Genomic DNA, 15,445 nt, shown 5'->3' with positions numbered 1-15,445 from the left:
CAAAGTCAGGCCAAAAAAAAGATATAACCACCCAGGTATGGAAACACCCCCAATGACACAGCCAATGATTGCCAAAGGCTGATGATGTCAAATAAGGAATGCAGCACAGGCAGAACAGTGTGCTTGTGTCGCGAGTGAGGATGTTTTAAGTGGAGGAAGTTTCAGGGATTTAGAGGATGATTTATCTACAAGCAATGGAAAACAAAGTAGAGCTGTGAAATTACTGATCCATCCATGTATGAGCCAGCACAACAGCACAATGAGGCCTCACCAGAAGAAGATCAGTCATGAAAGGACCGTCTCAGCTTGAAATCAACTGGCATGCACTAGTATTTACAATAAAATAATACTATTTTTATAAAAAAAATAATCTGATTGTAAGCACTGTTTGCTAATAAACCCTCTGATGAACTGATAAATGTGAAATTTGTCAGTCAGTTCTACCGTCTGACCCAGAACAGAAACTCTCTTTGGACCTGTTGACACTAAAAGACAGCCAGTCTGTAAGCAATATCAAAACAGACATCTGATGTTAGGGATCTATCTGATGATAAATTACAAGAAGAAACAACACATAAATGTGATGAAATGATTTTTTTAATGCACTGTATTAGTAAACATTAATAAGACACACCCTAAATGGAAACTCGTCATTAAAACGACAGTAACATGCATTGATTGTACAGAAGATAAAGATTTTGCTAAAAAAAGATCATTTCATTCCAGATGTTTGTTAATGATTATTATCATGTACAAGAACATTACAGTCCATCAAACCTGAAGTAAAACAAACTTTATAAATGGTGAAAAGCTGCTCCTGCTGCTGATCAATCTGTGGTCTTCACTTCATCACAAGCCTCGTGCTCCACAGCTGGCACCTCCTCCTCCTGTTTCTCCTCCACAGGAGGATCTGAGTACAGGCAGGAGGTGTTGCCGTCTTTCCACGTGACCACGATGTCTCCTGCTGCCAGCGTGCCGGCGTCGCCCTCGATGATGGGGTACTTGTGTTCTTGCAGCAGCCCATCGTGCACGTTGTCTTTGTGAGGTGAAAGGACCTGCTGCTCCTCACCTTCACTCCTCCTAACCAGTGATGCAGCTGCTTTGTATTTCGCTATCTTTTTTCTGCTCCTGCAGGCAAAAAAAGACAGGCAACCTTTAGAGTTGCATTTGATACGTTCATTTACAGACAGATAATTGTTTAACTTCATACTTATTGGCCACCGCTCCCATTCCTAACAGCAGAAACCCAATGAGCAGACAGATGAAGGCCACGCCCAGAAGCACAAACGTCCACGTGGTGGCTGCAACAACAACACAACACATTGTAATATTGTTTTTTTTTCTTACAATTGTAATTTCCTCTTCARTGTTAGGGGCAGTGCGTAATAATGAATCAAAAAGCAATAGAGAAATAGCCTTTTAGCTTTCTGTACTTTGAGTCCATGTCACCCTAAAATACTACAAAAAAGGCAAACCTAAAAAAAGGTTTCATTATGTTTGTTGGTAAAACTTAACAACAAATTTTCAGCATAAAAAAATAAAGTTTTAGATGTTTCAGTGAGTTGGCTGATAATTTTTAAAAAACAGAGCACCACAAAAATAAATATTTGAGTACATTGAAAAAAACATTTATGACATCATTCAGCAACTCAAAATATTAAAATTGTACAACAAGAAAAGTTATTTTAGGAACTTTAAAAAGAAATGTCATATATTCTAAATAAATGCATGATTCAAAAACAGTTTCTTCCCATGGGTCAAACATGCAATAATTACTTTATTATTAGTTTTGTCTCTGTATAACATGTCTTTCTATGTTCAGTTTCAGGCTTGTGCAATGATAATAATGACTATGCTTTATGTGATGAGTGAGTAGGATATACAGGATTTCAAAAAGAGAAGTTATAGTCACTCAATTAATATAATTTGTCAACTTAAAATGACAAAAAAAATCTAAATTAATATTACATTCCTTCAACTTAATAATGCTTTGGAAGGTCAAAGTAAATCATGTTGGTTTGCTAAACCAGATGAGTTAGCCGAACCTAAAATTATATTTAGGCAATGTTTGTAATTTTAAAAAAAATGAGTGGATTTTTTTAAATTGAGCCAAGTGAATATTTTTAGAGTGTACAGAGTAGGTAAAAAAAGAAATTTTGATGTGTTCACTCATTTTATTCCTTCAAAACTGACTTGATCAAATGTATTTATATTCTGGTTTATTATTATTAATACAAATTGTTGCTCACAAAATGAGTAAGCTTTTTTTGTTTTATTCTGTTAATTGAAGATTTATTGACAATATACTGATTTTAACCATTTTTTTGATTATCACTGTTGAATTTAATGTTATTTTTGAAAATGGGGGCAGATAAGATTTTTTTCTTCTTCTGCTACCTTTCCTTTCATTTGATTATATTTTATTTCATTTTGTTACAATTTTTGTTTTTTGAATGTATTTTGTGTGTTTTAAATGAAATAAAATGAATAAGCTACACTAAACTAAAAAACTTAACTGTAGAAAATCTTGATGAGTCAGTCAAAACAAAACAATTCTGATTTTTTTGTCATTAAAACACRTTAACAACAGAAATGTTCCACAAACATGAATCTTAAAAAAGCTGCTATCAGAAAACATATTTGCCTTCAAAAGAAAGCATCTTACCAGTGAATCCTCAATTTGACCTTTTCATGTTAAACATGTGTTTTTTATGTCAACTCCTTCAAAAAAGCCTGTTTTGTCAAACCAACCAGCAACTGCACCTTACTTCCAGTCTCCAGCAGGAAAATCATGAAACTATTATAGTTTGGTTCATCACAATAAGTTTTTTTTTTAATCAGATTTTGGATAGGTTTAAATCATTCATCTTTTCTTTGAATTGTAAGGGTCACCTCGATTGAAGAAACAAGATTTACTGCCTCGAAGCAGGCCTTGGACAGGCCTGACGAGGGGACAGGAACTCTGTCACAAACTGAACTCTATTTAGGCCATGACAGGTCATTCCAACCGTAGAGGAGAACTCCTCAGTTCTCTTAATCAGATAATGGACAGAACAATCTCTTCTGTTCGTGATTCATTTGTTGTTTAACTAAGAATGTTTATGCATTTGTTAAATCATGATAATGACTGTCACAGGAAAAGTGGAACCAATTCTTTTCTTTTATCGTGCCTTAAAGATTAATAATGGTATAAAAATCATAGAGAATCTGATTACAATGTTTTCATTGTGTTTTTATGTAAATCACTGTTTTTATTTTACTGTGAACACAGTAATATAATTGTGGATTTTTCCTGAGAAAATCTTTCATTTACATGGACTAACAGAAGGTTCAGAACTAATTATAAAACAGAAATGTTAATTAAYCATCATAAATGTTTTGCAGTGATTTCTCTTAGTCTATCAGAAGGAAGCTGAAAAGAGTTTATCATATCCTGTTGTTGAACAGCCACAGAATTTTAACCTTGGGCTGGCGCTGGCTGGCAAATCTTTATCTTTCTTTCTCTGACTCATCTCTAAGCCTGAGGGCGGAACCAAAGTTCGTCCGTTTCTTTTACTAACCCGGACGGCTTTGAGCGGCACACTCTTCTTCCTGATTCCAACCGAGGAAGTCAGCTGGAATTCTCCCTGGAGAAAACCCAGTTTGGCTTTAAATCTGATCCCATGAGCTAACCAGGGAAGACTTCACAGCTAGGGACCCGGCACGCCTGCCGATGGTACCAAATTGAGGCTTCGAGCCTCTGAGTGTTTTTAACTCCCGAGGGGAGATTTTATTTTGGAAAGAGGAACCGGATACAGCTTGAATTTTTCTGGCTTGGACTGAAACAGACGCAAGTTACCTGTAAAGACACCTGTTCGCCAATGACCGGTAAGCGAGCCGACATCAGTTCCCTGACTGATCGGAGGCGAGCCAGCTCCTACCCCGAGTGTGCCTTAAGAAGACATCATCAGGTAAAGCTGATGTGTTCGGAGTGACGTGTCATGTGGCACGTGTCAACCTGAGCTTAGAAAAGACGTGCAGTTCCAGTTGACCCACACTTTGGTAAAAGTAAAAGTCATGGTAACATACTAATCTTACTTCCCTCCTTTCCTTGTTYTTAATTTGCCAAAACTTAAGCTAAAAGTGCCAGTAAAATTGTTTGGTTGTTRACATCAGAACTGACGTTTTACTGTTCTATATAAGTAATCTGAGTTGATGTGAATTGAAATTCGGACGTGGGTTTTATCTTATTCAACTCTGACGCTTGTCATAGGAATAACCACAATCAGGTGTAACTTATGATCTGTTCAATTTGTGTAAATAAATGATTGCATAGTCTTTTATGAATCAACTTGAACTCGTCTGAACGTTCACTTATTGGGTCACTTTTCACTTCGCACAGTCAAGATATTAACAAGTAATGAGAAATACCTTGGTAAAAGTTTCCTCATAACCTTGTGTATGAGAGATGTGGGAAAAGCTTAATTCACCTTAAGCTCACTCCTACAGAATTTTACATATTTTGAGTCACAGCGGTACTCACAGTCCTCTGTGCGGTAATACCAGAGGAGATACTCTCTCTGTTCCTTCGTCATGAGTGCCAGGTCTCCTGCAGGCTCCTCGGTCTCCTCAAATGGGTCATCGGAGGCCCTCTTGAGTCCTGAGGAGAAAAACACACCAGATGCCATGAAACAAACTATTCTTACCATTTATCACCAGGCTCAGGCTGCTAGAAAGGTCTCTAAAGGCTTATTATTAGTACACTTTTGTATTAGTAAATGCATTGGAAAATATTTTCATCCATCAATTCATCTATTATCTGCTTCTTGTTCTGGAGTCAGGTTGACCATGAAACAAATTACTATTTTTTAAACAAAACTTGGAAATAAAGTAACTTTTAGTCTTGTTCTAGTTCATGTTCTCTCCCAATTGATTTCAGTCACATTTACAAATTTCTCATCAGAGCTGCTAACAGCAAAATAAACCTGTTTTCGAGAAATAAGCTCCATAGAACTGACAAATTTGCTAATATGGGTAAAATACAGTGTATAGTTTAGTCAACATGAATATGTGCTGCGAATCTATGAAACATGCCACAGATATCTGCAGAGAGGTCAGATGATCATTGAAGGATCCTAAGCCCTTTTTTCTAAATATTAGATTTGAAGCTTTTCCTCTAAGAATCTTTTCTTCACCTGTAATGGAACACTTTTAAAATCACACAAAAAGGATTAGATGACAAAGTGTGAAAAACTGGACAAATATCCTGAGAGGATGATGCTCTGTTACCTGCTGCTCACTCAATCAGTATCATGGCAACATAATGAAACAGCCACTTTAATCATCGCTCATGTTGATTAATTATCAACAAATGGCTAAGATCATCTGCCTGAGGATAAAAAGTTAATTGGAAACAGGACTTCACAATAAAAGTATTTTTGAACTGCATTGCTGCCACTTTTAGAGAAATAAAAGGACCATTTCTGTCACTTCTTGTCAAACTGAGCTTCAGATGTCATCAAGGGCGTAACTTTAGGTCAACCATTTGGCAGTAGGGGTGGTTATGCTTGCTATCTATTTATGTATTTATTCATTGAATTGTTTACTTTTGTTCAAGGATTCAGGATAATTTGTTGTAAAAAATACATTGTAATGCTTTAACTGTGATTTCATAAACTTTTTAAATTTGTTTGTATTTACCCTGCACCTTTTCTGTTCCATGTCAGTTCAGAAAAGGCTTACATTTTTTTTCTAAGGGTAACAAATATTTAAATTTTTAGGACATATTATGCGATATAACTCGATTTTTTTCAATTTTCCAAGAGTATATACTGTACGTATTTCCCTGGTGCACTACAATTTGGCTAGGAAAACGGACAACACATGCCTCCACAAAAACAGCCACACTGTGACAAGAGCAGACTAAATCCCTGCATGTCGTTTTCAGCAATTAAGCTTAAATCTACAGATATGATATCGTAAATTTTTAAATCAGGTCAGAGTTACCTAAAGACAACAAGAGAGACACAGCTGTGTACGGAACCAGTTAATTTCTATTGTGTTAGAGCAAATTATGTCATTTTATTATTTGTTTGTGTGTGTGGGTGGGGGGGTATGTTGACTGGATCAAATTATTGTGGGGGTCATAACCCCACAACCCCCCCTGAAACTACACCGATGGCTGTTGTGAAAAAAATGCCAAAACTTTAAATTTAAACGGTCCACTTTTGTTCAGCAGTCCTGCAGAGACTTACTGAGCYTGTCCTGGCAGATGTCTCCCTCCTCCACAGATCTCCACTTCGCATGTTTGCTGCTCTTTGCGAGGATCAGACGCAGTCCGTCGGTCGACAGCAGCAACRACGTGCTTCTGCTGATGAGTCTGCCGCCCTCGCAGTCCCACAGTAACCCCGCAGGGTGCTGCACGTCGGACTCAAGGCAGGGCCGGGTGTGGACCGAGTCGCTCTGCTGGGCCGACAAGCATCTGGACGACGCGATGCACATCAGAACGCCCTGACTGACCCAGACCCACTGCTGAAAGCCTGAGTCCAGGTTGCATCTTTTCAAGAGAACTTCACCTGTGTCCTCAGAGTCCTCCAGACACAGGCTGTGCTCTCGGTCGTAGATCATGAACGTCCCTCCCCCTGCAGGAGGGGGAAATGTGGCAACATTAGCTTCAAGGATGCTGATTTATAAACTCAATTCAAACATTTTTTTAAATTTTTTGAAGCTCACCTGAGACGAGGAGGAACAGTAAAATCCAGACACCGATCATGTCTAATGAAGGATAAAGAAGTGTTATTAGAATTTAAAGCGACCAATTTTCATGACGTTTGAAACTTTTAAGTCATTTCAATCTTTTTTTGTTTGGCCACTTATAATTTTATTGTGCAAGCTGACAATTTGGCTTTTCCCTCAGCAGATCCAGCAGAGTCTGACTCTGGCTTTTATCAGTTTCAATTTCTTTTCCCAAACACACTCTATGCTTATTATAAGCTTCAAAATTTGATATAAGAAAGAATCGAGACAACTTTTATTACATGATTTTATCTGTTTAAATCACTGACATGTCTCAGCCCTCAACTGCTCCCACCATAACGGGGCATTTAGAAACAGGATCCTGGGGGTCTTTGTTAAGTCACTTATGTTCCTGAGCTGGCATGTCACTGTTTCTTCACCAAAACAAAGCACAAATACAAAAAGATCAGAATGGAAGGACACCTTACAATTCAAAAGCTTGTCTACCTTTCTCAGAAAAAAAACTCAAAGTGGTTGTTTTCTGTGTGAAAAGGTTTCTCAGGACCTTTACAACAATGCTTCTTTTCATCAAAGTTTGCTGACTTGTGTTTCTGCACAGCTCGTTAAAGGTCCAAACCACAGCATCAGAGTCAGGTTGAGGCCTGGTCATTGATTTGACCATTGCAGCATCTTTATTCATTTTTGGTTTTCAGCCACTTTTGTTGCTAGATTTGGGGCCATTATTCAGTTGTGTCATGATCCGACTTCAGCTGGTGGCCTCTAAATTGCCTCTAGAATACTTTGGTCTACAGAGACATTCATGGCTGACTGCAGGGCGGCTCAGGTCCTGTGTCCAAATCATCACCCCTCAACCACCATGCTTGACAACACATATGAGGTGTTTGTGTAATTAGTTGTGGTTATTTCTTTTGTCAAACCCAGCAGCACTGTGCTTTATGTCTTAACATTTTTTTTGGCTAATGAGCTTTTGAATTTCCCAAACTTTCTTTTGAGGTTGGCAAAAAATGTAACACTTCTATCTGTACTGAATCTGTTATCTTTAAACTGATAAACAAATGTTTGTGAGCTTTTAAGACCCCGTCGCTCTGTAATGTTTTAAACAAATTATGAACATTTTACACATACTGGCTATTTGATTATGCTATTAGCATTCCCGTAGATTTTTTTTCCAATTCCATTTTCAGCTTAGGCATTTTTAGTGTTGGACAAACTTTTCATAAATTTTACAAGTTGTCTAAAACCTTATAGGGTGCTTGTTTGTGAGCTGAGGGTCCTATGTGGGCGGGTGTCCAGAGGATGGCAGTCTAACATCAAGAGTTTCTTCTCAGTTCAGTCGCTGCACTAACCTGACAGAGGGCTTGCAGCAAACAGGCAGCTGAGTGCACACTTTAACTCAAGTTATTCAGACTTTATGTATAATTACAGAAGTAAAACATCTCAAAGAACGGAGAATGAAAGTGCGGCGCTTCTATTTTAACACAGGATTGTCATGACACGATTGACTGAGAATCTGCACTGAAAGATTTACAGAGCCCTTCTACTGCAGGAAGACATTTCGTGTCTTCCTTTCTCGCCAGCAGATGGTTAGGATGAGGAGTTAAAAACCCACGACTAGGTTGACAATTACTCAACATTTACTTAAATCTAGATATTAAAAATATACATTGTTTGAGTTAGTGTCATTTTCACAGCATATAAGTCCACATTCTACATTGCCATTACATTTTGTGAAAAACTTGCCCAACATTTGCATATGTGTGGGTTTTACAGAAACAACAAATGTTTGTTGGACAGTGAAGGTTCTCATCTTGTCTGGCAAATACGCTGAACAAATAAGAGCAATTTTTTTWCTTTTTTTTTTTAAAAAGCAGGAAACCTTGAAGGAAACATTATGTGGACATCTTACCTATAATGACTTTTCTTTAGACATCTGGCAGACAGAAATGTTTAGATCATATTTATGATGACTTTGAAACACAAACTCTTGAGCTCTTTTTTTTAAATCTCACAGGTAAGGGAGAAGCAGCTCATGTAAAAGGTTTAAATAATCTCCAACATGCATCATGCATGGATGAGAATTATAAAGCTTTTGGTGCTGTTGCAGTTGTTTTTTGTGCATTTGTTGTTGTGTGGCTGCATCTGAATAATATGTCCTGAGCAGACGCAAAAGTGTTGAACTCAAAATGATATTAAATAATTAAATAAATAAATTAGCCCACCTGGATGAAACCCAAGCAGTTCCCCCCACCTTTTTTTGCAGCAATGTGAATTACCTCCTTTGTTAAGGTGGCTCTGGTTCATGAGTAATTATCAGAGGGAAAAAGATCAACGGAATAGGCCGTCTAATCTTCAGCCGAGCCCACATTTTGACCCCTCACATCATTCCACACTTTATTCCCATTTTCCAAGACGGGGGGAAAACAAAGCTCAGCACCTGGTGAATCTGAAACAGTTAGAAATGCTAATAAGCAGCAGGTTAACAAGCTGTGACAGAAACAACTTTCCTCTCAGCGGGAACCTCCTGGAAGAGAACAGATGAACACAAACTACAAAACATCACATCAGGCACAGCAAATATTTATCTAGCCCCCTTTTCTGAATCCCATCAGTGCTGCTCTGCTGCTTATTTTCAATTCCTTTGCTCTACTCACTCTGTACTCAGCGGTGCTGCGAGTCTGGCAGAGGTGAGAAGGAGGGAATGGTTAACTGTGCAGCACATAAAGTTAACAACAGAAAAAAATACTTTCCAAAGTTCACAGGGAGGAGTCAGTCTGCACATCAGTACCTCACTTCCTTGTCTCTTTTGAAAAGTGTGTGTAAAAACTCGTAACCGCTTTATTGTTGCAGAACCTTCAGAAAGTTTCACTGAATCTAGATCTTTAATTGACAACCTGCTGGAGTTAATCTAATTCAGCGTAGCCGGCACAGCGAAGCAAAACTCAAACTATAACTCACTCAGTTTAACAGATGTTGACTTAAAATGAGTAACTGAATGCATCTGGTCTTTAAAAATATATATATAATTATTTGCTGGAGTCAGCTTCGTCTGTCTGTTAGCAAAATGTCTCATCTTTATACACACATCTACAACTTAAGATAAGGTGGAAACTGACTTTATTAAACATAAAAACAGATTTACAGACACTGAGCTAAAGTTCAGCAGGGCATGCAGCTGAAATGTACTCCCAACACATTCTCTGAACATTGCACTTTGTGTGAGGTCTTTCCTTAAAACTATACATCAACTCTTGGACTCAGCTTTGTTTGTCTGTTAGCAAAATATCTTACTGGCACTTAACTCCTGATTCCAGACAGCCACCACAACTAAACCGCCTTAGCTAACAGAAAAAATACACAGAAATTTGTCACATTTGCAAATTTGGAGCTAAAGTTTGATTTGGTAGCTGAGAGTCATTCATCTCCCACTCAAAAAAACAAAAACAAAAAAAAAAAAACAGATGTGGTGGATTTACTTAAATTATGTCAATGAGTTCCATCCAACTGAACTGATGTAATGCATTTACTTCACATTTACTTTGAACGTAAATATAAAAAATTGCTTAATGTTACAGTTGACATAATTTGTTTGAGAAAATCCAACATCAGTTTTTCGAGTGTGCACTCTGAGCTCTAACATTCTGAGTGACATCACTGAAGTTTTTTATGCGATTGTATACAACATCATTTTAAAGGCTTGACTATGATGACAAGATAAAGGGATCTTAATCTAAAACTCTGGTGTGAAAGGTAGMAGGTCATGCACTCAGAAAAACATATTTAGTGGTTTATTTAAAAACATTTTCTTAACTGGTTCCACTCAAATAAACTGAGTAAAAGTAACACATTTACTTTATATTTTCTTTAAGTAAATGTGATATATTTACTCAATTCAATCAAGTGGAACCAGATGACATATTTTTTAAAATTAAATCCATTAAATATGTTTTTTGAGTGTTTTATTTTTGTGCATTTTATTTACAACAAAAAAAAATCTACAAGTTGATGCAAAATTTTTTTTGTCTCTGGGGTTTGAAGTTTTTGTGGAGTAGGCTTACTGTTGATTTCAATCAATCGTTTCATCAACTGAAATAAAACAATCATTATTTTTCATTTTGTTTGTGTTGTCTGTTCCCCAGACCTCTACACTCCGTCTTTCTGTTCATTGAATTCACATGTAATGAAACGAACAGTCGTGAATAAACAAGAGCTGCCTCGACTCAAGCGGTCACTGAGTTGTGAATAATACGCAGACGTGTAATTAAACTGAATCTGGCTCTCGCTAAGTCACGGCAGAGCTTTTAAAAGCAGGCAGAGTCAGCTCCATTAACGGGTCTTTGACCTTGTTATGTGGTTACTGTTTAGACAGCCTCGTAGTTACCTTGGCTTCTTCTGTTTGTCGAGGTAGGTGACTCATCGGTCAAACGCCTGCCTGAATGGGGGAGAAAAAACAACTAAAAACGCTGCGACATTCGACTGTTAAAGAGTTTAATCTTTATTGCAGGGTGTGAAGACAAGTTTTATTGTTTCAGGAAAAGAAAGGAAAAGTACACCATTTTATTTATAAGTATAAGTACGACAAACAGATAAGCCATGACACCTGAATTATGCAGATGTGGCGCTGCGATATGAAAGCCCTGAGCAGAGATCAGTGCACCTCCCATGGGCCCCCAAGAGTTACTGCACTGGTGACGCTTTGGCTGACTATTTGTCTGATGCAACCCTGTGGACTTATTAAAAGTGTAAAATTTTCAGCTCCCCAGGATGTCCATAAATAAGACAGAAGATGCTGAGTGTTTACATGAATGGGTAAAAAAAAAAAAAAAAAAACGCAGTAAAGGACAGAACAAGATTTAGTAAGCCATGTGCCAAACTCAAGGCCTGCAGGCCAAATGTGGCCTGTGCGTGATTACGTCTGGTCTGCCAAAGGAAAAAAAACCTTTTTTAATTCATAATTTAATATGAAATTCGTTTTTATATCAATTATAAACTCTAAATTTATGATAAAAAATTAAAAGGTGAAAGATAGTAATAATAGTAGCTGTTGGCTTTAAGTATCTGTGGTCCTCAGAGCAATTTTCTTGAATATCCCTGTAAAAATGTCTTAAATTAAGCTGCTTTGAAGCCAGCATTGACCATAAACTACATCTCCCCATAATGCATGTTGATTATTCATGGGAATTCCCTGTTGGAAAGTGGGAGAGTTTAAAACTCTTTTACTTTTATTTTTAATAGTATTTCTGTATTATTTATTTCACATTTAGCCAGTCATACAGGTATCTCTCAGTGTTTATAAGAGGACATGTTAAAACTGTTTTTATGCAGGAAATATCAGGTAGAGCTCAGTTATTGTTTGTTAGCGGTGCTCAGCCATAGCAWTGAGACGAGGAGTGTGATGTTTCGTGTTTAGTCGAAGTTAAACATGCATAAATGCTAATTACAACTGGCACTTTGAAGGCAACCATAATGCTTATGTGGCCCTCAGTTAAAAGTATTCATATTTGAAATATTTCTGATGGACTGAGAATTTTATACAGTATATGTTTAATAAGAGAGTTCAGATTGATATAACTTACATAACAGTCTTGTGTAGACATTTATGTGAGGGGAATTTGGATGTTGCTTGCAAGAGTTTTCTCTGGTTACACCCCTGACTTCTTCCTTCAGAGCCAAAACATTCACTTGCACTGACAGCAGGTGAGATGTGAGATGTAAGTGTACACAGTTTGTCTTGCATCTCTGTGATGAACTGGCTGGCTGCTGTGCAAATTAAATCACAAATTCTCAGCCCATCGACGAAGTTCAGACAACAAGACAGCAAAATCAGCRTGTAACATTTACAGCTTTAGAGCAAATTGATTCAAAGTTGTCTGTGAAGATTGTAGAAACTGGAAGAGTGACCCAGGAGAACATACCTTCAAGGGCTTTTTGCCCACTTTGCATTCCAGTAGCATCTGCTGCTGGGATGATGGGGTGACACTGTAGAACGATGGTTCTTTAGATGTTAGATAAGTTAAAATATGTCTTTTTTTTAAAAAAAAAAATCTCTATTAAACAGAAATCCTTTACTGACAATCCATCCAGTGTGTTTAAGATTTCAGAGGAAAATGCCAAAAAAAAAAAAAAAAAAAAMTTSMAARAMAAATTTAAGATCTCTAAGGAAAAAAAGAAAACTTAAGATGAAGATGTTTTTTCCTCGTTCTCCAGTTTCAAAATGTTCATAATAAAGGTGAATTACTAACCTGGCCCTTGCCTTCCTATGCAGCTCTGCTCAGTTCAAGTTTCTCTTCACTGCTCCTTGTACAAAGCAAAGTGAAGGACAGGGTCTGGTTTGAACCAGGCTAGTGAATTACTGGTTTTAAGAACTTTAGTCAAAAATAATGAGAAGTTTTTTACCGGTTGTATACAGCTTCAGTTACATGTACGAAGCAATGTCTTACGATGACTAATACAGGGCTATTCAACTAGCGGCCCACAGSCCACATCAGGCCCACTAGTGACCAAAGTTTGGCCCGACAATTGGTTCATTCACCTCTTAAGCCCCAACCCCCAATTTCAATTTTCTGCTTTAATTCTTAAAAGTTCTTTTAGTTAGACATAGACATGTGTTTACAGAAATGTCAGAAGCTTGGCTACAAGATGGTAAAAAACATTTTTATGAACACCCAAGATAGTTAAGCAGTTGAAGATAAAACTATGAAAGTGAAAATAAAGTTGGTTTAATAATTTGGCAAGTCAGAGATGTCAAAATAATCTTCATGTTAAATATGAGGCATAATGTGTTTTTTTATATTGTTTGATTATCACTACTTTTATCATAGGATTCTGTATGTTGTATTCATGATTAAATGCAGCAAAATAAACAATTTCAAAGGTAACAGATCTTTGTAATACTTGATTTATTTCCATAATGACTTTAATTGCTGGATGTTTGGCCCCTGAGCTATTGGCCTGCATTAACTGTGGACCCCGTCGTAATTTAGCTGAGTAGCCCTGGACTAATCCTTTTTACTTTGTTCTTATGTACTTAAAGGGAAATAATGTCACTATTGAAAACTTATTTAGATGTATAATGAAGTTCATTCACATRAGATTGTAGGGTTTTGTCCAAATGCTGGTTCCATTCATTATTCCACTTAGTGATGTTCAGATTAAAACTAAAATATTGATACCAATAAGAACTTAATGCTCTAAATATCAATTTTTAAATCAAACTATGGATACTTTAATACTTCAGTTTTTTTATTTATTAATTTTTTTGAACTAGGAAGACACAATTTACTTAATAAAGATCTACAAAAACCAAATCAAAAACCAAAAAAATTGCTTTTGATACTTCTTTTTAAGTACTACTACTTCTTTTTATAAAGCACTTTAAAACAACAAGTTTGTATATCAACAACTAATGTACATTATTAATGGGAGCAAAGTGGACAAAAAACTAAACTACTGAAATCTTTCTAAATCATATGCAGTTGGTAGGTTTTTCCGTTGTTGTATTTGATCAACTATATTCTAAATGAGGATGTTAAATCAATAAACTTCTAAGTTTAAAATGGATGAATAAATTACTCTGATGTCTTGTACTTTTTAATCAAGCAGTGATTCTAAATCTAGTAGTTTTTATTTAGATTTATCAGACACATTATGTGTACTTGCACAGAGTATCAGTATGAGGTCAGTATCACAAATACCAGCCTGAGTTTTACTTGGTATCAGAATCGGAAAGGAAAAGAGTGGCATCGAACATCACTACTTTAAATATCAAAATAACAACTTTATTCTTGTCATGTTGACTTTATTTTTGAAATTATGTTTGACTTCAATCTCATTTTGTCACTAGACTCAGTTCTGAGGAAAACATTTTCCACTTTGTCTCTATTGTGTTATTTTTAAATGCGCTACACAAAAAACATTAGATTTGAAAAGGTTGGAGCATAAAAGAAAAAGATGCAAATAATATAGATAGTTTATTCTGCTTTGACACACAGTCCAGGTTCAGACATTCCACCACTTTTCAACCTGTTCACTGTTTGTACCTTTAGTATGAAGTATGTTGTGTTCCTTCTGTGTAAAGAAACTGTAGCCTGCTGGGAAAATAATGCCTGTGCAACTTTTTCTTAAAAGAAAAAAAAAGGACAAAAAATGATCTTTTTAGTTTAGTCTCTGTTGCTTCATTAATGAGGCTCTGAAATTAATTTTTTTTATGTGAGAATCAGTTCAAGGTTAAAGTGATGGATTTTAACTAGTCTTAGTTAATGCAGCCAAACATGGAGATAATAGGTTGGCTGGAGATGCGACCTAAATTACGCCAGTCAGCATATTTATACCTTTGTGCTTTATTAATAAAGCATAACTGGTACATATATAAATATGTGTGTGTGTGTGTGTGTGTGTGTGTGGACGCTGTGTTACATTTCCACTGAACCTCTACGCCAAGCCCAGTGTGACCATAAATCAGCCTGACGTGACTGTCTGAGCACAGTGTGGTGGATCAGTGAGGACCCCCACTTTAACTGACGAAACCCATCTGACCATGAATCCTATCAGGATAATAACACACCATCTCATGTACTGAGTGTTGATTTATCACAAGTGCTAGAGTGGCCAATTTAAAAATATAACACCATAAGTCATTCAGCAACAGTTTGCTGCCTGGCTGCCCTCTGAGGGAGTGTATGTGTGTGTGTGTGTGTGTGTGTGTGTGTGTGTG

General features: G+C 36.7%; 1 protein-coding gene across 2 annotated transcripts; it reads right to left on the bottom strand.

Moving 5' to 3' along the window:
• Positions 1-575: 575 nt before the first annotated feature.
• si:cabz01068815.1 (solute carrier family 51 subunit beta) lies at positions 576-9,433 on the bottom strand. Of its 2 annotated transcripts, none has more exons than XM_014007227.1 (6): positions 9,387-9,433; positions 6,712-6,753; positions 6,234-6,620; positions 4,523-4,639; positions 1,211-1,301; positions 576-1,128 (listed from the first exon to the last, which is right to left on the bottom strand). In XM_014007227.1, exons 2-6 carry the CDS (start codon positions 6,749-6,751, stop codon positions 828-830), a joined length of 936 nt encoding a protein of 311 aa, XP_013862681.1. In that variant the 5' UTR covers positions 6,752-6,753; positions 9,387-9,433; the 3' UTR covers positions 576-827. The 2 variants fall into 2 exon arrangements, with proteins under 2 accessions (XP_013862681.1, XP_013862680.1); XM_014007226.1 differs by lacking the exon at positions 9,387-9,433 and adding an exon at positions 9,009-9,051.
• Between the last annotated feature and the right edge of the window lie 6,012 nt (positions 9,434-15,445).

Source organism: Austrofundulus limnaeus, unplaced genomic scaffold (assembly GCF_001266775.1).
Source record: "Austrofundulus limnaeus strain Quisiro unplaced genomic scaffold, Austrofundulus_limnaeus-1.0 Scaffold40, whole genome shotgun sequence".
NCBI classification, from domain to species: domain Eukaryota; kingdom Metazoa; phylum Chordata; class Actinopteri; order Cyprinodontiformes; family Rivulidae; genus Austrofundulus; species Austrofundulus limnaeus.
This window is presented reverse-complemented; position numbering and strand designations above follow the sequence as displayed.